The following is a 22,681-nucleotide window of genomic DNA, read 5'->3' as shown; positions in this document are numbered from 1 at the left end:
TTTTAAGGTGGGCTGTGGGGGAGGGTAACCCTGAATTGCTGCTGTAAAACACCACAGTAAACACCATTGACTCGCTAGTCTAAGCTGGTTATTTGGGAGAATAATATCTTAGCGCGTTATTTCACTTATTGTGCATTATTATGTTTTACAGTATGTTGTACAATGTGCCAAATCGATATGGCACATGGACTGATAACCGTGGTAGTAATACGTCTTGTATATATAACGTATACTCCACTGAATACAATCATATTTACATGGTACTTTGATCAAATGTCAGAGCAAATGTCTTAAACATGGCATTTTTTGGTACTAAAACATGGTAAATCTACCCATTTGTCATTCTGTAAATGACATGTGCAAGTTTGAGATCTCAACCTAGTGAGCTGACAGCATTTTTTCTTAACACGCCTGTCTATGATGCCCCAAAAATGCTGTTTATGTAGGATTCTCATTGAGTTTTGAGAGACAGCCATGCAGAACTGGCTGTGCTCTGATAGTACAGAACAGATTGTCTTTCGCAGTATACATACAGCAGTTTTGATTTGATTTCAATGCAGTGTAATGGACCCATCTGGAGGTGTGAGGAGTCAGATCAGAGAAATGGATGGATGGTGTTGTGAGATGTTGAATTCAGGGCATTTGGGTGCGGTTCTCAAAATTATTTTAGGAGATGATTGACACTTTCCATTCACATTGATGTTAAAGAATGCAGTCCCTGAAATATGAAGTATGAATTAAAATTCAATTAAGACCTAATCCCTCAGGTATTGATGCACCATTGAACAGTGTGCTGAGATTTAGTCCAGTTTAGGGCTACTAGGCCTAAAGGATAATGAAAATAATAAGCAACGAGTTTGATCATCAGTTAAGTTTACAGTAGTGAATAACACATCTCTATGGACAAACAAAGCGCATCTGAAATATAGCGGAGGACATATGGTGCATTAAGGTCATTTCGGAAAGATTGAATTTATGAGTTGAACCGACACCACCAAAAAGTGGGAAATACGAGTGGGAACTAAGCTCTGGATTTTCTTTAAAGGGTTAGTTCACCCAAAAATGAAAATTATTTCATTAATGACTCACCCTCATGTCGTCCCAAGCCCGTCAGACCTCCGTTCATCTCCGGAACACAGTTTAAGATATTTTAGTTTTAGTCTGTGAGCTTTCTGTCCCTCCATTGGGAATGTATGTACGGTATGTACATACATAAATGTCTTCCGGTTCTGTCCGCAGAACTTAAAGAATACTTAATTTGCTGATGTAAGACACTGCTGACATGTGTCTGGTAACCAGTAACCAGATAACACATCCCTGACATCGTGAACCCCTGACACTCGTGAACACAGAACCGAAAGAGAATACAATGTTTAATAAATTCGTAGTTTTTGTTATTTTTGGACCAAAATGTATTTTCGACGCTTCAAAAAAATTCATTGTAACTGACCCACTGATGTCACATGGACTACTTTGGTGATGTCTTTATATCCTTTCTGGACAAGGACAGTATACCGAACATATGTTTACAATGGAGGGACAGAAAGCCCTAGCAAAAAGCGTAATTTTCATTTTTGGGTGAACTAACACAACCTGCAAAAAAACAAGGAAACATTACATTGTAAAATCAAAAAACAACTGCTTGTCCACCATATTTAACCCTTTAAGCCCTGAGTTTACAAATTGGAGGCACGTCAGTGAGAAACGGAATACAGCAATACTTAAAGATATTAAGCAGTGACATTGAATTTTTTTATTTACAACAAAATAGGATTGTAAAATGTGTAAAAAATAAAGTTAACAGTGACTTCATATATTAATTAAAAGCATAAAAAGCAAAACACTCGATATGCACATTCCTCGTTTTTAACTATTTAAAATGAAAGTAGATTTTTTTTTTTTTAAATTGCTGTATTTTGTGTAGTTAAAGGATTAGTTCACTTTTGAAAAAACTTTTGCTGATAATTTACTCACCCCCATGTCATCCAAGATGTCCATGTCTTTCTTTCCTCAGTCGAAAAGAAATTAAGGTTTTTGATGAAAACATTCCAGGATTTTTCTCCTTATAATGGACTTCAATGGGAACCGGATGGTTCAGGGTCCAAACGACATTTAATAACAGTTTCAGATGCAGCTTCAAATGTCTTTAAACGACACCAAACGATGAATAAGGGTCTTATCATGCGAAACGATCGGTTATTTCAAAGCTTATTCCAAAAATGTAACTTTTCTAAGGACAAATGCTAGCCTTGTAATATATTGTGAGGCGCGTTTGCAACGTCACGTAATGCGTAATTACGTTCAAAAGGTCACGGGCGACTTAGCCAGAAGTACAGAGTCAAAATCGTCCGACATCGTTGTTTTACCTTTTAATTCCTTTTTTGTAAACGGCGTTTGAGTTAGTTTTCACGTTCAACCTATGCATTCAACTTGTAAACACTCTGACTCTGTACTTCCAGCTACGTCGCCCGTGACCTTTTAAACGTAATTATGTATTACGTGACGTTGCAAACGCGCCTCACAGAATGGAGAAAGGCTAGCATTTGTCCTTAGAAAAGTTACATTTTTGGAATAAGCTTTGAAATAACCGATCGTTTCGCATGATAAGACCCTTATTCATCGTCTGATATCGTTTAAAGACATTTGAAGCTGCATCTGAAACTGTTATAACTGTTGTTTGGACCTGAACCATCCGGTTCCCATTGAAGTCCATTATAAGGAGAAAAATCCTGGAATGTTTTCATCAAAAACCTTAATTTCTTTTCGACTGAAGAAAGAAAGACATGGACATCTTGGATGACATGGGGGTGAGTAAATTATCAGCAAAAGTTTTTTCAAAAGTGAACTAATCCTTTAATTTTTAGAAGGTACAGCGCCATCTTCTTGCTTCGTCGTAAATAACGCACTTGGACTTGAACGCACCAATAATATTGTAATATTCCAATAACAGTGGGTCTGGTAAGAGTAATACCAGTTAACATTTTATCTACGCGTTCGTTTTTCTTTTTTAAAATAATTTTTATGTTTATTGATTTTAACTTAAATATGATGGACAAGCAGTTGTTTTTTGATTTTACAATGCAATGTTTCCATTTTTTGCAGGTTGTGTTTAGCATAGATCGCCTACACAGAGATACATTCACTATATTTGTTTTTTCAGCATGTGGAATAACATTTATTATACAAAAAAAAACTTTTTGATTAATCGTTGAAACAAATAACCAACAGATAATCAATCAATCAATCAATCAATAGATGTTTAAAATAATCATTAGTTGCAGCGCTTAGTCTTCTATTCTGTACTGTATAATGCTTTTTAATGAGTTATTTTCCTGCTATTCTGATTCCTTAAAGCATTTGTCAAAGACATGTAATGTCATGTTGAGATCCTTGATAAATGCCTTGGGTGGAAAAAATGCACCATGTGAATTATGAACAGAAAACCACAGGCTGTCCTGAAATACCGGTGTAAAGAGGGCAATCGTGTTTGCGTCTGTCACTGCAGCATCCTCAGCATAATATGCTAAATTTGAGGAATGACGGTCGTTTGTTTTCACAGTTCCCGGAGCAGTGTACCTGTTTAAATATGTATTTCTGCTTCAAGTCACTATAACGCTGACGATGCGCTAAGATGATGAGGCTTTGCTGATGCTTCTTAGGTCAGATTCGTCACCCACTTTCCACAGCGCTTTCGTGGCGTGCATGAAGAAAATATTTTGATATTTTGCACCATTCAATATTTATCTTGATATTTATGCTTTTGCTCTGGACTTCTTCTTTCATCTAGTTAAAAACAAAGCATGTATTTCATCATATTCTTCTCTCTTTATCTTCCTGACTTTCGGCTTCTTTCAAAACTTGACGATCGGCGTCCACAAGGGTAAGACGGCGAATTGTTTAAGGTCGTCTTCGACTTGCTTCCCCACTTTGGTGGTCGTCGGCACCAGAGTAGTTTGAATGGCAGTCTGGCACTGTCCATTTGGCACACGTACCTGAACCACCATAGGCACGCGTCTCTTCTGTATCGCCTCTTCGATCGTTAAAGGGATCACTTTGAAATTAATTTTTGGTATGTAGCTTACCTCAAGGACATCCAAGATGTAGGTGTCTTTGTTTCCGCAGTATTTTCAATTTTGATATTTTTAGGTCAAACCGTTCTTGTCTGTCAGTCATATAATGGAGGTCTATGGTCACCACCTCAAAGAGCATGCACAGAGAAGTCCAAATTAAACATGATTTAATGACTCGTAAATGTAAGTACACATTGATGGCCTAAGACACGAAACGAGCGGTTTGTGTGAGAAAACCAACAGTATTTATATCGTTTTTACCTCTTGTAACCAGAGCCAACTGTCTGAGGCGAGGGCGCTTTGGTCTGCGCAAGCGCCGTAAGTGATCTCTCGCGTGCGTGCTTCACTCATGTTCACACAGAGATTTCGGAAGTGTTACCTTTCACTGTGAAGATCTAAACATATTTATACTGGAAATCGCAATGGAAGACGATTTCGATATATCAACAGACAACGTTGAATTTTTTTTGCAACTGTGCGAGAGATCACTTCCGGCACTTGCACAGACCGAAGCGCCCGTGCCTTCAGATCACTTGGACGTGATCTGTTCGTTTTCTCACACAAACCGCTCGTTTCGTGTCTTAGGCCATCAATGTGTACTTACATTTACGAGTCATTAAATCATGTTTAATTTGGACTTCTCTGTGCATGCTCTTTGAGGTGGTGACCATAGACCTCCTTTATATGACTGACAGACAAGAACGGTTTGACCTAAAAATCTAAAATATTAAAAACTACTGCGGAAATAAAGACACCTGCATCTTGGATGCCCTTGAGGTAAGCTAAAACATACCAAAAATTGATCCCTTTAAAGCCAATATATTTCCTGATTGATCTAAATCCACATTTTCGTATAATTTTCAGAGCCTGATTACAAAAACAAAAATCTCACCATTAATAGCCACTCTCTACACATGTACTCATTATAATTTTATGTACATGACAGACTATATTTACACTTAATTCAAAACTGAGCATCTGAAGCTAAGGAAATCTATTATACATCGGCCAAATTTTCTTATCTGGCTGATAACGATTACTTTAAAAATGAACATATTTTGATCTTACATACTTAATCTTATAAACTCACAGGTTGTGAAAGATCAAGTAGCCTAACTAGTCTAATGACAGAGTTAGTCTTAATTTTAATAAAGTTTAATTGCAAAATAAAATTAATTGCAATATGCAAATTATTGCGCTCTTATACTTAAATATCTTCTATATATGACACTCTGTATGTTACATGCAGCAGCTTTTATGAATTTATGAAACCTAACTTTGAAGGTCAAGTTCCTTTGATCGCAAACCAGATTATATGGTATATATATATATATTATATCTCTCTTTTCAATGGTAAACACAAAACCAGTCCAGACCAGGACCAGATGAAAGTCCTCTACTCACTCATTTCTTTTTGTCTTTTCAGATTTTGAAGTTGAAGTTTTTCTTGAATGCCCAAGAAACAGTCAGTACGGTTTTCAACATGAACAGGAATAAGCGTGAGAAAGAGTATTACAGCATAGATGTAGGAGATTCAACATTCACCGTTTTGAAGCGCTATCAGAATCTGAGACCAATCGGGTCTGGAGCTCAAGGCATCGTCTGGTAAGTTTAATGAATTTAATTAGCCTGTCAAATATGAAAGAAGCAGATTATCATCAAGATGGCTCATAAAAGAAAGTGTGTTAAATTAAAAACCCGTTTTTCTTTTTAGCTCTGCGTATGACCACGTCCTTGAACGAAATGTTGCAATTAAGAAACTTAGCCGACCCTTTCAGAACCAAACTCATGCCAAACGGGCCTACAGAGAACTGGTCCTGATGAAATGTGTCAACCACAAAAACGTAAGCCATGTTTTGCTTCAATTTAATGATGTATTTAATTCTATTAATGTAAATGTAATTTATTCCTGTGATCAACGCTGAATTTTCAGCATCATTACTCCAGTGTTCAGTGTCACATGATGCTTCAGAAATCACTCTAATATGCTGATTTGCTTCTCATAAATACAATATTAGCTGTTCAAGCACGAAGTGCTGAAAACCTAATGTATTTGTAAGGGTTTTTATTATTATTCTTCTGCCGTAAAACGCATCGTGCAGCCCAAACCGTAAGGACTGGAGACTTGAGACTTTGTCAGATGGTAGTACAAAAATCGAGGAGAGGTTCAGAGAGTATGAGCCCGATTGGCCCATAGGTGGCGCTATAGCAACGAAACGCGCGAAACTGGCCATAACTCTTAGACAGTAAGTCGTAGACTCAAGTGTCTCATTGGAAAGCTGGACACATGAAGAATATCTCCGATTTCATTTCCGATATGCAAATTTTTCCGCCATTTTGGATTTTGTCCAAAACCTACTTTTGCAAACTAGTCCCTGGTTTTTCACCCGATCGGAATCAAACCATTGCAGAAATGTTCTCTGGAGACTGAATGTGAATAATTATCGAAAAAAAGTTGAAATTTTGATTCACGGTCGCTAGGGGGCGAAAAGGTTCCTATTTTACTAAAATGGCAATAACTCTAGAAGTTAATGAGAAATCTTCACCAATCTCAAAAGACATGTGTAGGATGACATTCTGAGGTCACAGTAAAAGAAATCGGCGTTGATTAGCCACTTGGTGGCGTTATAACATTAAAAAAAAACATAAAAAGGGCTATGACCACCTGACCGTTAGTCCGATATACTTGAAAATTGGTATGCGGTGTCTTGGTCCAAGGCTCATGTATATATATTTGAGGACATTGGCGTATCTCAAAAAACATGGCCGCCATCGGCCAATGAAGTTTGAGCACCTATGAGACAAGGTTAACGGAGGCCGATCGGAACGAAACTCGATGGGCATGTTCGACTCATGACCAAAGAGGTCTGTAAGAATTTTGAAAGAAATCAGCCACTAGTTGGCGCTAACGAGTTTTATGCCCACTGTAAACACGTGGTGTTGCGCACACCCCCACAAAATGCATATCATTTGATAAATCTCCTCATGCTGAACAACGTTGCCTCTAGAACCATTGCTGTCAATCGAATCGTTAATTAAATACTTACAAATATGTTAAAAACGTACTTTTACGAACTAGTCCCTGTTTTTCCCCCCAATCGGAACCAGACCACTCTAGAACAATTCTCTGGACTCTCTAGATTAATAATTATTGGAAAAAAAAGTTGAACTTTGCCATTTGGTTTGCTATAACAGGTTTATTTAGAAAAGGGGCGTGACAAAATGCACCCAAAAGCCTATGAATCCTAATGGAAAACTCATAACTTCACAAAAATTGAAGAGCATATATGTCCTAACATGGTCAGGAAGCATGGAAAGTTTCGTGGAGATCGGACCATAGGTGGCGCTATAACCGTCAAAAAGGTCTCATTCTTATTAGGTGTTCAAGCAGGAAACTATGGTAAAGCATGCTAGATTCATGGCGAATCATACGGGAACATGGTAAATAATGAAAATCACACTGAAATGTGGTGTATCATGGTAAATATAAGTATACATTTTGGATGGTAAGAACTTGATATCCTCATAGTTCAACCGGAGCACATCGTTCATGCAGTGTGCTTTCATTTCACAGATAATTGGCTTGTTAAATGTGTTCACACCACAGAAGACACTTGAGGAATTCCAGGATGTGTAAGTTTAACTTTCTGTTGTGAATTAGAATGGCTTTTGAGTTGTAAAATGTGTAACACATGATATATGTTTGGCCTTGGATTAATTCAAATTCACTGTGTAACAAGATGAGGGCTGTACAGTGTGTATATGTGAGTGTATGCTTGTTTATTTGTGTGTTCCTCACTCGTTTACCTTCGTCTCCTGTCCGCAGTTATCTGGTGATGGAGCTGATGGATGCAAACCTGTGCCAGGTCATTCAGATGGAGCTGGACCACGAGAGACTCTCCTACCTGCTTTATCAGATGCTCTGCGGCATCAAACACCTACATGCTGCCGGCATCATACACAGGGTACACACACACACACACTTCAAAGCCTAGTGAACTGTCTTCTTTCTACATAGGAAGCTTCTCCATTGGTTACTGGCTTTGAAATGCTACATTAACGGTCAACGCTCAAGCTCTATAAAGAAGGGTTGATTCTGATTGGCTGTCAATGTTCATCATTTCAATTGTGCTGTTGACTTTATTCTTTTATATTTAGAACGGGTTTTAAAACTATATCTTTATCGTTATTGTTCTCGTCCTTAAGGCTTGGCTTAATAAACACAAATTACCTAGAAAATCAACATTTTTTTCCCCCTACTCTGTTTCAATGCATTTGCAAGAGTTTCAAGATTTATGTAATGCTGCCTTGAATTTTGGCCAAAATCTGATATTTTATTAAGACCTCATAATTTAGCTGCCAATTATGTGTTAACTTGATGTAGGGAGTGATGCTTTTAGGACCCTCACATGTTTCTTTTCGGCATTATGATATTTTAAGGAATATCACACAATTGTTCTTTCATTCAATGAAAAAATATAAAATCCGATTTTAAAAGATCACATGTTTAATGCTTTTATTTGATTACCACTATTTTTCTAAATGATGATACACTTTCTTCATAAATCTAGAAAAAATAAAACCGACAACACAGAATCTCAGAAAAAAAAAAATCAATTGATTACACATGCTTTTTGATGATTAAAACGAAATAAACTTTAATAAAAAATCGAATTAAAATGTGGAATTTGGGAAAATAAAACTGAATTAGCGTTTTTCAAGCAATCGTTAAAGTCCGTACCTTTCATCCTTTCAATGAAACAGACGTGAAATTTGATTACTAAAATTTGATGTAACGATTACAAATTTGCTTAATAAAAAATCGAATTAAACTGGGGAATTTGGGAAAATAAAACTGAATTAGCGTTTTTCAAGCTTTCAATAAATCGTTAAAGTCCATACCTTTCATCCTTTCAACGAAACAGACGTGAAATTTGATGTAATGATTACAAATTTGCTTATATTAAAAACTAACGTGGAAAAAATGGGCTATAGTTTCTGAACTCCCCTACAGTGAGAATGTGACCACTCTGCTGACCCTTAACCTCTTCTCTTTCCAGGATCTGAAACCTAGTAACATAGTAGTGAAATCCGACTGTACGCTGAAGATCCTCGACTTCGGCCTGGCCCGGACGGCCGCCACCGGCCTCCTCATGACCCCTTATGTGGTGACGCGCTACTATCGTGCCCCCGAGGTCATCCTGGGCATGGGTTACCAAGCCAATGGTGAGTGCTAACCTGATGTCACTGCTTTGCAGCATGCCCACATAAAGGGACCCTTCACATCATTCTGCTGAAAACAACCTTGATCTCACCAAATGGCTGTGGTGATTTAACGTTAAAGACCCTTGAGGGATTCTTTTGTCCAGCTGAACTAGTTTCTGCATGCACAAGCACACTGGATGGGTTTGCCTGTAGCACTGAGCATTAGTCACTGAGTCTTACTTGGGAAGTGAAAGTGGATCACTGCAGTGCGAAAATAACAGATCAATTTGAAGGCCAATAATGCTGACGTTTAGTCCGAGTCGGTAGCGCTGAGGAAAAATTGGCAGCGGGTCAAACTCAGAAAAGTCGCGCTGCCCTTTTTGCTTTGCTTATGTCTTCTCTCTTTCCTCTATGCTACACTCGTGTAGTGGATATTTGGGCTGTTGGCTGCATTATGGCAGAGATGGTGCGGCACAAAATCCTTTTTCCAGGGAGAGACTGTATCCTTGTTCAGCCTCTAGTTGTTTTGTTTTGTGAAGAGTAGGCACACTTGGATGTCTTGATCTGGCCCGTGACCCTGCCTGATGCACACTGAGATGTTTGCATGCACCGTCCTGTCACGTCTGTTGCATCCACATCAGTGCACCCTGTTCTTGTGTGTTTTTTTCTCTTTTTTTTATGCGTATTGATCATGCCATTTCATTTGTAAGATTTTTGGCAGTTTAATTTGGTTGTCATTTCATTTTTCAGTTGATGTCTGGTCTGTTGGATGCATCATGGCTGAAATGGTCAGAGGTAGTGTGTTGTTTCCTGGCACAGACCGTATCCTTACCTGGTCGTCTTTACTGTCCCATTGTGAGTGTTTGTTTTGTTATTTTACCCGTGATATGTGTTTTTTCCTTGATGTGCAAAAAGGATTGAAATGCTGAAATGAAGATCCAGATTTAAAATGTCTCATTCATATAGACCATTTCACAAGATGTAAACAACACTGGTCCAGAAGCACTTCCTGTTTCAGTTTTTTAACACTACATAAAAGCTGGGATAAAATACAACCAACAGAACATTTAAAACTGAATCAAAAATGTAAACAGACATCTTTAAGATTTTTTCTTTACATGTAAAATAAAGAAAACAGTTACAAACTGAAACAGGAAGTGTTTCTGGACCAGTGTTGTTTACATCTTGTGAAATGGTCTATATACACTCACCTAAAGGATTATTAGGAACACCTGTTCAATTTCTCATTAATGCAATTGTCTAGTCAACCAATCACATGGCAGTTGCTTCAATGCATTTATGGGTGTGGTCCTGGTCAAGACAATCTCCTGAACTCCAAACTGAATGTCAGAATGGGAAAGAAAGGAGATTTAAGCGATTTTGAGCGTGGCCGGTCTGAGTATTTCACAATCTGCTCAGTTACTGGGATTTTCACACACAACCATTTCTAGGGTTTACAAAGAATGGTGTGAAAAGGGGAAAACATCCAGTATGGGGCAGTCCTGTGGGCGAAAACGCCTTGTTGATGCGAGAGGTCAGAGGAGAATGGGTCGACTGATTCAAGCTGATAGAAGAGCAACTTTGACTGAAATAACCACTCGTTACAACCGAGGTATGCAGTGAAGACACAACACACACAACCTTGAGGCGGATGGGCTACAACAGCAGAAGACCCCACCGGGTACCACTCATCTCCACTACAAATAGGAAAAAGAGGCGACAATTTGCAAGAGCTCACCAAAATTGGACAGTTGAAGACTGGAAAAATGTTGCCTGGTCTGATGAATCTCGATTTCAGATGGTAGAGTCAGAATTTGGCGTAAACAGAATGAGAACATGATCCATCATGCCTTGTTCCCACTGTGCAGGCTGGTGTTGGTGGTGTAATGGTGTGCGGGATGTTTTCTTGGCACACTTTAGGCCCCTTAGTGCCAATTGGGCATCGTTTAAATGCCACGGCCTACCTGAGCATTGTTTCTGACCATGTCCATCCCTTTATGGCCACCATGTCCCCATCCTCTGATGGCTACTTCCAGCAGGATAATGCACCAGGTCACAAAGCTCGAATCGTTTCTTGAACATGACAATGAGTTGACTGTACTAAAATGGCGGCCACAGTCACCAGATCTCAACCCAATAGAGCATCTTTGGGATGTGGTGGAACGGGAGCTTCATCCCACAAATCTCCATCAACTGCAAGATGCTATCCTATCAATATGGGCCAACATTTCTAAAGAATGCTTTCAGCACCTTGTTGAATCAATGCCACGTAGAATTAAGGCAGTATTAGTATGGTGTTCCTAATAATCCTTTAGGGGAGTGTATGTATGTAGACTTGTCACATCACGCTGGATTTGGAAATGTACTAGAGTCATTCTTAAATAATAAAGAGGTTAACTGCTTAAAATGTTTCACTTAGGGTAATTATGTTTATGTATGTGACTTGGAAGTCACCCAAATATATTAGTCAGGTAAGAGAGAGCCATGATGATGTGCCTCCAGTCAGTAGTTTTCCTTAGCATGTGATATGAAGATATTGACCAGTGGAACAAGGTGATCGAGCAGCTGGGCACACCGGCACAGGAGTTCATGTTGAAGCTGAACCAGTCTGTGAGGACTTACGTGGAGAACAGACCTCGCTATGCTGGATACAGCTTTGAGAAGCTCTTCCCTGACGTGCTCTTCCCTGCAGACTCTGACCACAACAAACTCAAAGGTGAGGGATACGTCTTCAATATTTCGGCCTTTTATTGTTTTATAGTGCTGTTACACTGTAAATGTTGCTTTTAGAAATGGATTGCTGGATGTTTAAAGATGCAAATAGCAGATAAATGCAAACTTCTGACTGAATGTGGAACCGATCATAGACTACCAATTGTGAGGTGAATGATGCTAGACTATTGTTATATTTGTTGCAAATATTGTTTTAATTTGTACCTGAAATTATTTTAGGATAATGGTATATTTTATTATATTGTTGTTTTATAGAAGTAAACTAATACCACCTGCCACTGACTAGCAAATGCGAGTAGCAAAGTCAAATCTACTGGGTTCTTAGTGGCAGGTGTATTTTTTTAAATTATGAATTATAATAACTTTATTTTGCGACTTAAAAAGTTGTTTAACCCCCCCAAACAGAATAAAATGAACCAACATTAAAACAAATGCAATAAAAAATAAGTCATACGTTTAAAAACAACAGAAACAATACAACAAATACAAATATTTATACATGAAAATGCATATTAAACCAGTAGGCCAATTGTCGAGTATAAGCCATCCAAGAAAATAAAATGTTTAAGATGAGATCTTAAAGTGCTTCAGATTTCTTGCACCATTTGATGCCATTTCTAGATAAGAAAAGTGTCCACCGAAACCAATTACAAATTAAAAATATATATATTTTACAGCCATAAACTATTGGCTGTATATAAAAAGGCTTGAGCCTATTAAAATGTGCCGCTTCTCCTGTTTCAAAAGGAAATGTGCCAAGAAAGGAAACTATAACAAAAAAATTCATGGGGTCTTCAACTGTAATCCATGACTCCCACTAGCTCATTGCTTTAATTAAAGCTACACTGTGTAACTCTTTTAGTTTATTCTTAGCTAAAAACACTTATATATATCAAAAATATATGTGCTCATTAATGTATATTTACTTCGTTCAAGTAATAAAGTATTCTCGTGAGTGTATAATATGCCATTGGAAATACATACGGGTAAGGGGTTCGCCATGTTGCCCCTCCATCTTGAAAGTACATTAGCCAAAGAGGGACATACCCGTTAATTCAAGCTTCGCCTTTCGCGTTTACGTTTGAGTTAGCACTCATGGACGAGGTCGAACTGGAAGCAATGTTAAACTTGGACTACACTGGCCACCGTAGGAGTTAAAACGAAATCGGAATTGAGAGGAACAGAAACTAATATTCACTGGATGGTCATATACCTTTTCACCACTAGATGGGCATAAAAATCACACAGTGCAGCTTTAAAGGTGCATTTAATTCATTTTATTATTTTTATATATTTTATTTAATTATCATTTAATTTTGCTTGGCTGTTTCAACTTGGCTTCTAAAGACACAGAACTGTGTTTGTTTGCCTTCATTAAACTCCCATCAAATTCAGTAATCCTAGATCAGCATGACTGTCCATGGCGATTCAGTTTCTGATTTAAATGCAATTATTTTTCAGCGAGCCAGGCCCGAGACTTGTTATCCAAAATGCTGGTAATAGATGCGTCGAAGCGAATCTCAGTGGACGAGGCCCTCCAGCACCCCTACATCAACGTGTGGTACGATCCGTCAGAGGTGGAAGCGGTAAGTGCTTCAGTGCTCATTATTCCTGAGCGCATGACGTATCATTATCTTTCCTTTGTGATGTATCCGATTGACCTTTATCTGCTTGGTTTCAGCCGCCACCGGCGATCACGGATAAACAACTAGATGAGAGAGAACACACAGTAGAAGAGTGGAAAGGTGCTTGTTTTTATATGTTGTCATTCATAATTTTAAGATATGTCAAACGCATGATTATTTTTGCCTTTTTATTTAGATCTTGAATATAAGATTTGTAATAAATTGTGTAACACCTACGACGACATGTTTCCTGACCTAATCTGGTGCTCCTCTGTATCTGTTCCCTGATCAGAGCTGATATATAAGGAAGTGCTGGACTTGGAGGAGCGAACGAAAAACGGAGTGATCCGAGGACCGCCGGCCTCACTAGGTTAGTTTCCTCCTTGATTTATGAAATGAACTTTCTAGGCTTTTCACACTGTGGTTAACCTTGGGTTAATTGTTTTACGTTTTAACCCTGGATTATGAAGCTTTGCTCTGAAGCAGGTTTAGAAATAGAAGAACTTACTAATGCGTTAACTGAAATCTTGATAAAGTGTTATGTTTACAATTATTTTCGGCAGTATGTATTTGGGCTCTACTAGAAGAGGTCAATAGATCATGCTTGAATGTTCAAAAATCACCTTATTTTTCACAGATTCTCCATTGCTGCAGCTCCTCTCTTCTCTGTCTGTCAGTAATGCTCCGTTTAGTTCCTTCTGAAAAGCACACTGTCGAGTGCTTCGAGTGTGTTTGGGAAATGCCCCGCCCCTTACCATAACCACCAGTTTAACACACTACTAACTTAATCAACCAGGACTCGCCCCTTTATTCTGTGTATTAATTATTTAGATGAGGAATATTGTGACTCAAGACTACAATGGAGGCGTTTCAGGGAGTTCACAAACACTGATATAGAGAATAACTGTGTGCGCTGGTACTTTTCAGAGCTTTTTCACGCTCAAACAGCAACATTACACACTAAAGTAAGATGAACATGTAAAAAAAAAAAAAAAAGCACAATAGGTCCTCTTTAACCCTCTGGGGACGGATTGGGCGGTACCGCCCAAAATAAACGATTTACGATGGAACAGGCTCTGGAACAATTACTGGAGAGAGTGACGAGGAGAAAGCATTGTTTAGAAAATTCTAACACCCGGGACTATTTGTAAATAAAGTTAGATTTTTCATTGTTCGTTACACATTTTATTTAACAATTACACATGTCTGTCAAGCAAAGGCTTTGACAAATATTTTTTTTGTTCAAAAACTGTTCACTATTGTTGTGTGATGTGTGATTTTCAGAAATAAATGACAAAAATCGATTTTCTGTTTTTGAAATTCTCTACTATTATTAGGGCTGTATTCAACCAAAGAAATCCTTAGTCGACCAAAGTCGAGTCCTGCGCAACGATTAGTCGACTTAAAAAAAAAAAAAAACCTGATGTTTTGATTAAACATTTTTTAAACAATTGTCATTGAGCATTTATAAAACAACAACGAAAAAACATCACAAATAAATAAAACTATAATAATAATACAATTCTTTGAAAATTAAGTGATTTTTTTAACTTTTAGCAAAAAGTGAAGAGCTCTGTCCTACGTCTATAACAGTCACAATCGCGCACCTGACCACACCACACGCTGCAAAAAATATGAAAAATCCCAACAAAAGCTCTCGTTTATACAGGCTTTATATTTTTCTTTACTTTCAAAGCTATGGGTTAACTTTCGTCCTGACGATCAAGGCGTTTTAAAACAACACACAAAAACCCAAATAACTTAAAAACAATCCTAATAATAGGCTGTAGGACCGCGTATAGGTTTATTTTCGTTTTGTTGCATTATTTAGGCTATTTTCAAATGCGTCAAGTGTACAAATAAAAACGAAAACATTAAGAAAACACAATCTATTGAGTCCGCATGATATAGCCGTTAAAAGGCTGCTCACGTCTTTTGCGCGCTCAAGTTCGATTTCAAATGTAGGCGCGCGACTTGCGCGCTCATAATGGAGCAACGCGATCGCCTCCCTCCACAGTCTTGTCGTCTTTGTTTTAAAATGCAGCAAGACATAAGATTTAGATTTCCTGGAAATTTTATCGACTAAAGCCAAAACAAGCAGCGTTCTAACTGAATGACTACAGCATCCCTTACCGAGCGCGAGCAGCAGCGCAGCCAGCCACAGGTGCGGTCCCCGAGTGTATTATGTGTGTGCGTTAAACTGTGGCGCAGTTACAAAAATAGCCTAAATTAAAGCATTTTAAAGTTGGGGACAAAACATAGGCTAATTATATTTAGAATACAGTAATAAATAACTGCTTATAAATGAATAAATATCAAGGAGTAAATCATTGAAAAATTCTTTCTATTGGTGAAAAAAAAAAATGCAACTGGTCGACCAATAAGAATGTTGGCATCGACCGATTAGTCGACTAAACGACTAAAGTTGACAGCCCTAACTATTATTGTACATTTTTCACTCATACTTCATTTTTAAACACATTACATGCGTGCTTATGTTAGCTTAGAGTCTTCTGAATCCATAGATACCAAACACATAGGCAGCGTTCCATCTCCATAACATAGACCTTATGTAGCCCCGCCCCTTTTCAGCACTGCGCTCGTTGTCTTTTGTATTTCCACAGCGATCTTGCATTGGTATGAATGAACTGCTCGTAAAAAATGACCTGCTGGTGCATAAGGTCTATAGTTTACAAGCCCAAATGTAAAAATAGAGAAAACGGACCAAAAAGGGCTTAGTCCCCAGAGGGTTAAAATCTTACACAATCTTGCTTCTGATGTACATTGAAACATTACAAAAGTTTGGCTATGTAACCTTTTATTTACAATTTATCAATCATTTCCCCCCCATTAAATGTCTAAACATCTACCAGATCCATTTACTTGAAAAGCAACATAATGTAATATATTAAGAATATGTAAATTTAAGCATATTTTTTAGAATTTAAGCATAAATTCTAAATCTCTTGCTTGCTTGTAAATTGATCATGCTGTAAAGATGTTCACTGGTTAAAACCTGTCCACGTTCACACGGTTTCATCAGTCGTACCGGTCTGATAAAAATGTGCTGTGTTCCTCATAGCACAGGTGCAGCAGTGAGCAAAGACTCCCAGGAGCCCTCGACGACGTCCTCCTCCTCCACAAACGACGCGTCGTCCATGTCCAGCGACCCCACCGTGACCTCGGACACGGACAGCAGTCAGGAGACCACAGGACCGCTGGGCTGCTGTAGATGACCATCCTCGTGCATCCCGTTCCCGCTAACATCCCTCTTCACTGGCAAACGGACACGTGTCCTCCTTTCTTTCTCAAACTCGACAAGTTCTTTTGAATCGAAAAAGCTTAAGAACGGAGGTAAGAGTTGTTGAGGGCACCAAACCAGCATTACTTTGACTGCTTTCATTTGCTGTACTTTAATTTCGCATCAGATTGAAGCTAGCCCCGTGCGACGTCATCTTGCCATTTGGATGTGGAATGATTTGAGTAGTTTATTTGTAAAGATGGATGGTGAATATATTTTTGAGATGTTTTATTTTTTTGAGAGTCATTTGAATCACTAATTAGTGGAGGTTCTTCCTGGATAAATTAACGTTTCCACACTGTTACTAGTGTTTGGGAGTCGGTGCCGTGTAAAACGCATCTGATCGGTCTATGATGGACGTTTTATTTGGTTTGGCTTTACAAAAACACATTTTAAAGCGCTCTTAGGGTCTGTAAGCTACTCTTTTTCAAATGTACACCATTTACTCTCTGTAAAAACACAAGTTTTTAAGTGTCACCGTATGTAATCTAGTCTGTACATATTTCATTAAGCTTTCTTTCAGCGCTGTACAGTTGTTTGAACACTTCAATATATGATATGAAACCGAAATTGGATATTTGGTCCCTGCATAAGAAACGCTTTTGATTTCTTTAGTGTCTACAATCAAACTGCGTATACCGACGTGATCTTATTCGTTAGGCTATGAAAAAAAAAAGATTTTTTTTAATGATGTTATTTTAGTTGCAGCAATGAAAACGGTTTAAAATAGATCGTAATGAAAGGACTTGGCAATCTAACGTTAAAAAAAAAATCATTTTATAAAAAAAAAAATCTTTGATTATGTAATGTTTTGGAATGTAATTATATCTTAGTGTATGAAGTGTAAACTCTACTCCTCCTACTGTAAAGAATACAATGACTACAAGGTAAATCCATCAGGTGTCATTCATCATTGGGCTTTTATTTTGTTTTCAAAATGGAGAAAGTGCCTGAGTCCAGCATTCATTCCTGAATGATTAGAAAGATGAAGAAATTTGGGTGAGGTTTTTCAAAGTAATCCTGTTCATATCACGTTGGAGTGTCTATTTTTCTATTGTATTGGACGTGTGTGTGTGTGTGTGATGTAGATCGAAAGGTTGAGAAAGGGACGTTTCCTCAAGCAAGGTCTTTCATCAAAGTGATAGCAAATTGGAACATTTTTGGTATGCATATATGGTTTGCAGCTTTATTTTGTTTAGGGAAATGTGCAAGATATTGCAACAAATGCTGTAGGTGGGAACTACATTTCCCATGATGCAATGCTCTCGAACGGACATGCGTATGTATGGTGATGGTTGAAAGGATGTAGGAACCGAAGGTTTGTGTTTGCATAATGATCGGCATATATACTCTTTTATTTGAGTCGCATCCCGGACGTTTTTTTTAAGTGCTCTTAATTTTTTCTTCACTGTCTTTAGGCTAATGAATTTTAACTTTTAGATTTTTTTTCCTTTTATTTCATCTCTCAAAAATGTTATAATTCAGATCAAAGTAGGCTTTGATGAACTACCTCACTCAAAATTTCTAGATTTTTTTTTTTCCGACGTAGTTGCCCGTAAAATGTTAATACAGATTTCATTATTTATTTATTTCTAAAGTGAACTATTGTCAATAGTAGGCAACGTATAGTTTTGTACATTATGTATACTTCACCTAGAAGTAAAAGAACTGAAATGTAAATTTGATCTTTTTGTTTTTAATTTTCTTTGTACTCATTTTTTTACAGTTGTTGTGCAATACCCACTGCTGTCATGCTAGTTGTAATCGCTAGATCTAGACTTATTAGTTTTAAATATGTACCCAGAGGTAGAGATATGTTTGGTACTGTCTGATAAACACATTTTTTTTGTCTTTTTAAATCTGGATTTTTTTTTTTTGTGGCTTTTTTTCATCAATGTTACATAACCTGTCTTACCAAAAACTAAATTCTGTGGCTGATGTTAGCAAGGTTTCATGTTTAGCCACAGGACTTTGATCAACCTGGTAAGTTCAATTTAAAAACATCTGTAAAATATCTTGAATTACCAATATGTTAAGATTTGGTGCTGGTATGTAATATTTGCTAGCAACGCCAGCTATTATTAAATTGCTAACTCTGTGTGCACTCAACAGCATACAGACAATGAGAAGTGTGCACAAAGAATGCACTGGGATCTTATGATACCAATTGTACATGTACTGCAAATAAACACCAGTTTGAATCAGAATCATTTTCCCTTGTCTCATTGCAGCTCAATATACGAGAAGTTTATGTATGTTTTAGATTGAATATTGTGAGTTATTTAGTTTTTTTAGCAGTGGCGTTACTGATTAAATCATTGAACAACTGATTCAGATCACTTGGATTACACGAGGTAAAAACGATATAAATACTGTTCGTTTTCTCGCTCAAACCGCTCGTTTCGTGTCTTAGGCCATCAATGTGTACTTACATTTACGAGTCATTAAATCATGTTTAATTTGGACTTCTCTGTGCATGCTCTTTGAGGTGGTGACCATAGACCTCCATTATATGACTGACAGACAAGAACGGTTTGACCTAAAAACATCAAAATTGAAACTACTGTGAAACAAAGAAACCTACATCTTGGATGCCCTTGAGGTAAGATAAAACATCAAAAATTAATTTCAAAGTGAACTATCCCTTTTAACACTGTATGTGTATAAGCTGTGCTAGATGACAAACCAGCCACATAAAGTAGATGATCAGATCGCTTTTACAAGATGTATGCTCTTTCAATTTTTTTTTCAGTTTACAATTTAATTTAGGTCTTTGTGAATAATTACATACCACCACAGTGACACATGGGAACATTTCAGCACAGCACAGAAGACTAATCGTCACGTATGACCGCAGTATAATAGTCGAATCATAATGATGTATAACATCTTCACATACTCTAAATATGCATAAAGACTTTTGTAAAAGCTGTCGTTCTGGTAATATCCAAGTGAAACATGTTGAGCAGCAGAAAGCACTTAGCTTGAGGGCACAGTGGTGATGTCCAGTTTCTGGGTCTCTTCTTCTTGAACCTGAAACATTCATATTAGCAGCCTGGAAAGTTGACCATTAGGCTACGGCCATCATGCTAATATATAATATGACCTACTGTGCAGTAGTTCAGAGAATGAGCCGAGTCTACATAATCTATGACACAGTATCTGACCACTCGTTTTAAGAAACATCCACAGAGCATTTCTAGACTTTCTAAGCACTTCAACAGTGTAAAATAAATAGAAAATGAGCTCAATTGACAAAAGTCACATTTCTAGCTTCTTTTAAATGACCTCTCAAAATACCACCGAATGCCAAGATCTGGAGCTATTGTAGTCAAGTATGCTTGCGTTTACTTTAAAGGAGTAGTTCACTTTAAAAAAAAAAAACTTTTGCTGATAATTTAGTTTACTCACCCCCATGTCATCCAAGATGTCCATGTCTTTCTTTCTTCAGTCGAAAAGAAATTAAGATTTTTGATGAAAACATTCCAGGATTTTTCTCCATATAATGGACTTCAATGGGGTCCAAACGGTTCAAGGTCCAAATGAGAGTTTCAGTGCTGCTTCAAAGGGCTTTAAACGACACCAGATGATGAATAAGGATCTTATCAAGTGAAACGATCACTCATTTAAAAAAAAATAACAAAGTTTAAGTTTTATAAGCTCAAATGCTCGCCTTGCTCTTTTCTGTGATGCGCGTTTGTGACTCTCCTGTTTGAACTCGTTCATCAAAATGAACAAATATTTTTCGTGTCATTTGGTTCATTCAACTAACAAAATGAACCAAATGACTCAGAAAACGATTCATTCATTTTGATGAACGAGTTTGAACAGGAGAGTCACAAACGCGCAATACAGGACAGAGCAAGGCGAGCATTTGTGCTTATAAAACTTAAACTTTGTTATTTATTTTTGAAATGAGCGATCGTTTCACTTGATAAGACCCTTATTCATCGTCTGGAATCGTTTAAAGCCCTTTGAACAGTTTGTAGTTTGCACTGAAACTCTCATTTGGACCTTGAACTGTTTGGACCCCATTGAAATCCATTATACGGAGAAAAATCCTGGAATGTTTTCATCAAAAACCTTAATTTCTTTTCGACTGAAGAAAGAATCTTGGACATCTTGGATGACATGGGGGTGAGTAAATTATCAGCAAAAGTTTTTTTTAAAAATGAACTACTCCTTTAAGACCTTGACAAAGTCACTGTCCCGATGTCATTATAAGTGACGTTTCTGCGCCAGTGGTCTGCTTAATGTCCACCAGATCTGCTCATATTAGCATTCAGACTGGGAACCTCGAACATGCAAACGATGCGTGATTTCACGACCGGATTCAGATGTTCCACTCCTTGAAAAAAGACGTCGCTTTAAAACGACAGGTGTAAACTGGTTTAATAAACGTAACGCTGCTGGAATGGTGAAAAAGTGACTGGTTGAATTAGTGATAGTGGAATTTTGCAGACATAAAATTGTCCATATAATTTATGGAGATGGCCTGAGACAACATCATCTTGCGTGGTCCTTGTGTTTATTTTTTTTTGCATTAAATGTCACTGGTGCGGCTTCCAAGAGCCAGGTCCCCCAGCGTGGAGAAGAAGTCTTCCATCTCTTTCTCGAGGAGGCGATTGCGGTTTTCCGCGTCCTCACGCGCTCGTTCAGAGTTTCTCAGTTTGATCTCAAGCATTCGTTTTCTTTTCCTCTCCTGCTCCATCTCTTGCTCGAGTCTCTCCATCTGCGCACACAGGGCTGCACTTGAGTCTTCCAGCCTGTAGAGGGCAGAACACAGCCGTGAGTCAATACAAATATCACCACCAACAGTAACAGTTTAGGGGAAACTCAAGGCCTGCAATTTGAGAGAAAAAAAATTACTTTAAAAAGTGTATTTATTCGTAGATCGTAGACTGGTCAAATTAATACGTTGTTTTTTTATCCTACCGGCAGACAAATAACAACACAGTTATATTTTCAAGGTTCGTACATCTAACACTAATAGTGCTTTAGTCAAATATATGACTTTACATACATATATATTAGGGCTGTCAAACGATTAATCCAAAATAAAAGTCTGCAAAGTGTCTACATAATATATGTGGGTGCACTGTGTATAATTATTTTGTATATATATAAATACACACATATGCATGTAATTTAAGAAAAAAATATTATTTATATAATATATATATAATTATATATTATAAGTATATACATGAAAATATTTCTTAAATATATACAAGCACGTGTGTGTATTTATATATATATATATATATATATATATATATATCAAATAATTATACATAGTGCACCCACATATATTATGTAAACACAAACTTTTATTTTGAATGTGATTAATCATTTGACAGCCCTAATATATATTTTCATTAATTAATTCAAATTTAATGTATCGAGTTGGAAAAGTATACAAAGGCTGAGGACCCCCAAATTATTTTTTTTTATATAATTATTTTCTAAAGTTTGGTGGAAACAAATAATATCCCTTGGACCCTTGCAAAAGAGTCATATTATTTTGTGGTGCTTGACTTTTTTGTTGATATTTTCATTTGCTTTCCATATCCCTTACGAAAATAAACCATGGTGTGTGTAAAGTGTAACCATGTTTTTTGGCGATTTGATTAACCACAGTTTCAGTGCAGCTTCAAGGGCTTTAAACGACACCAGACGATGAATAAGGGTCTTATCTAGCGAAACGATCGCTCGTTTAAAAATTAAATTTATGTTAAAAGATTTAT

The 22,681-nt window shown here is 37.4% G+C and overlaps 2 protein-coding genes across 6 annotated transcripts in view; one reads left to right on the top strand and one right to left on the bottom strand.

Moving 5' to 3' along the window:
• The window catches only part of mapk8b (mitogen-activated protein kinase 8b), a 67,529-nt gene extending 48,388 nt beyond the window's left edge, over positions 1-19,141 (top strand). For 2 of the 5 annotated variants that reach the window (XM_089121765.1, XM_039655305.2), the window contains exons 2-12: positions 5,497-5,675; positions 5,785-5,914; positions 7,645-7,703; positions 7,897-8,035; positions 9,131-9,296; positions 10,026-10,097; positions 11,809-11,991; positions 13,470-13,594; positions 13,690-13,753; positions 13,926-14,003; positions 16,721-19,141. In XM_089121765.1, the coding sequence (XP_088977891.1) occupies positions 5,554-5,675; positions 5,785-5,914; positions 7,645-7,703; positions 7,897-8,035; positions 9,131-9,296; positions 10,026-10,097; positions 11,809-11,991; positions 13,470-13,594; positions 13,690-13,753; positions 13,926-14,003; positions 16,721-16,869 (1,287 nt within the window). In that variant the 5' untranslated portion in view covers positions 5,497-5,553 and the 3' untranslated portion in view covers positions 16,870-19,141. Of the gene's footprint in view, positions 1-5,496; positions 5,676-5,784; positions 5,915-7,644; positions 7,704-7,896; positions 8,036-9,130; positions 9,297-9,703; positions 9,776-10,025; positions 10,098-11,808; positions 11,992-13,469; positions 13,595-13,689; positions 13,754-13,925; positions 14,004-16,715 lie in introns of all 5 variants that reach the window. The other 3 variants (XM_089121767.1, XM_039655311.2, XM_039655317.2) reach the window with 2 other exon arrangements.
• Positions 19,142-21,029: 1,888 nt separating this feature from the next.
• Positions 21,030-22,681, bottom strand: part of arhgap22b (Rho GTPase activating protein 22b) — a 36,894-nt gene continuing 35,242 nt past the window's right edge. Inside the window, exon 10 of the mRNA XM_039655294.2 lies at positions 21,030-21,700. Within this exon, the coding sequence (XP_039511228.2) occupies positions 21,478-21,700 (223 nt within the window). The 3' untranslated portion in view covers positions 21,030-21,477. The remainder of the gene's footprint in view (positions 21,701-22,681) is intronic.

The sequence above is a fragment of the Pimephales promelas genome, chromosome 17 (assembly GCF_988280905.1).
Source record: "Pimephales promelas chromosome 17, fPimPro1.hap1.1, whole genome shotgun sequence".
Classification (NCBI taxonomy): domain Eukaryota; kingdom Metazoa; phylum Chordata; class Actinopteri; order Cypriniformes; family Leuciscidae; genus Pimephales; species Pimephales promelas.
This window is presented reverse-complemented; position numbering and strand designations above follow the sequence as displayed.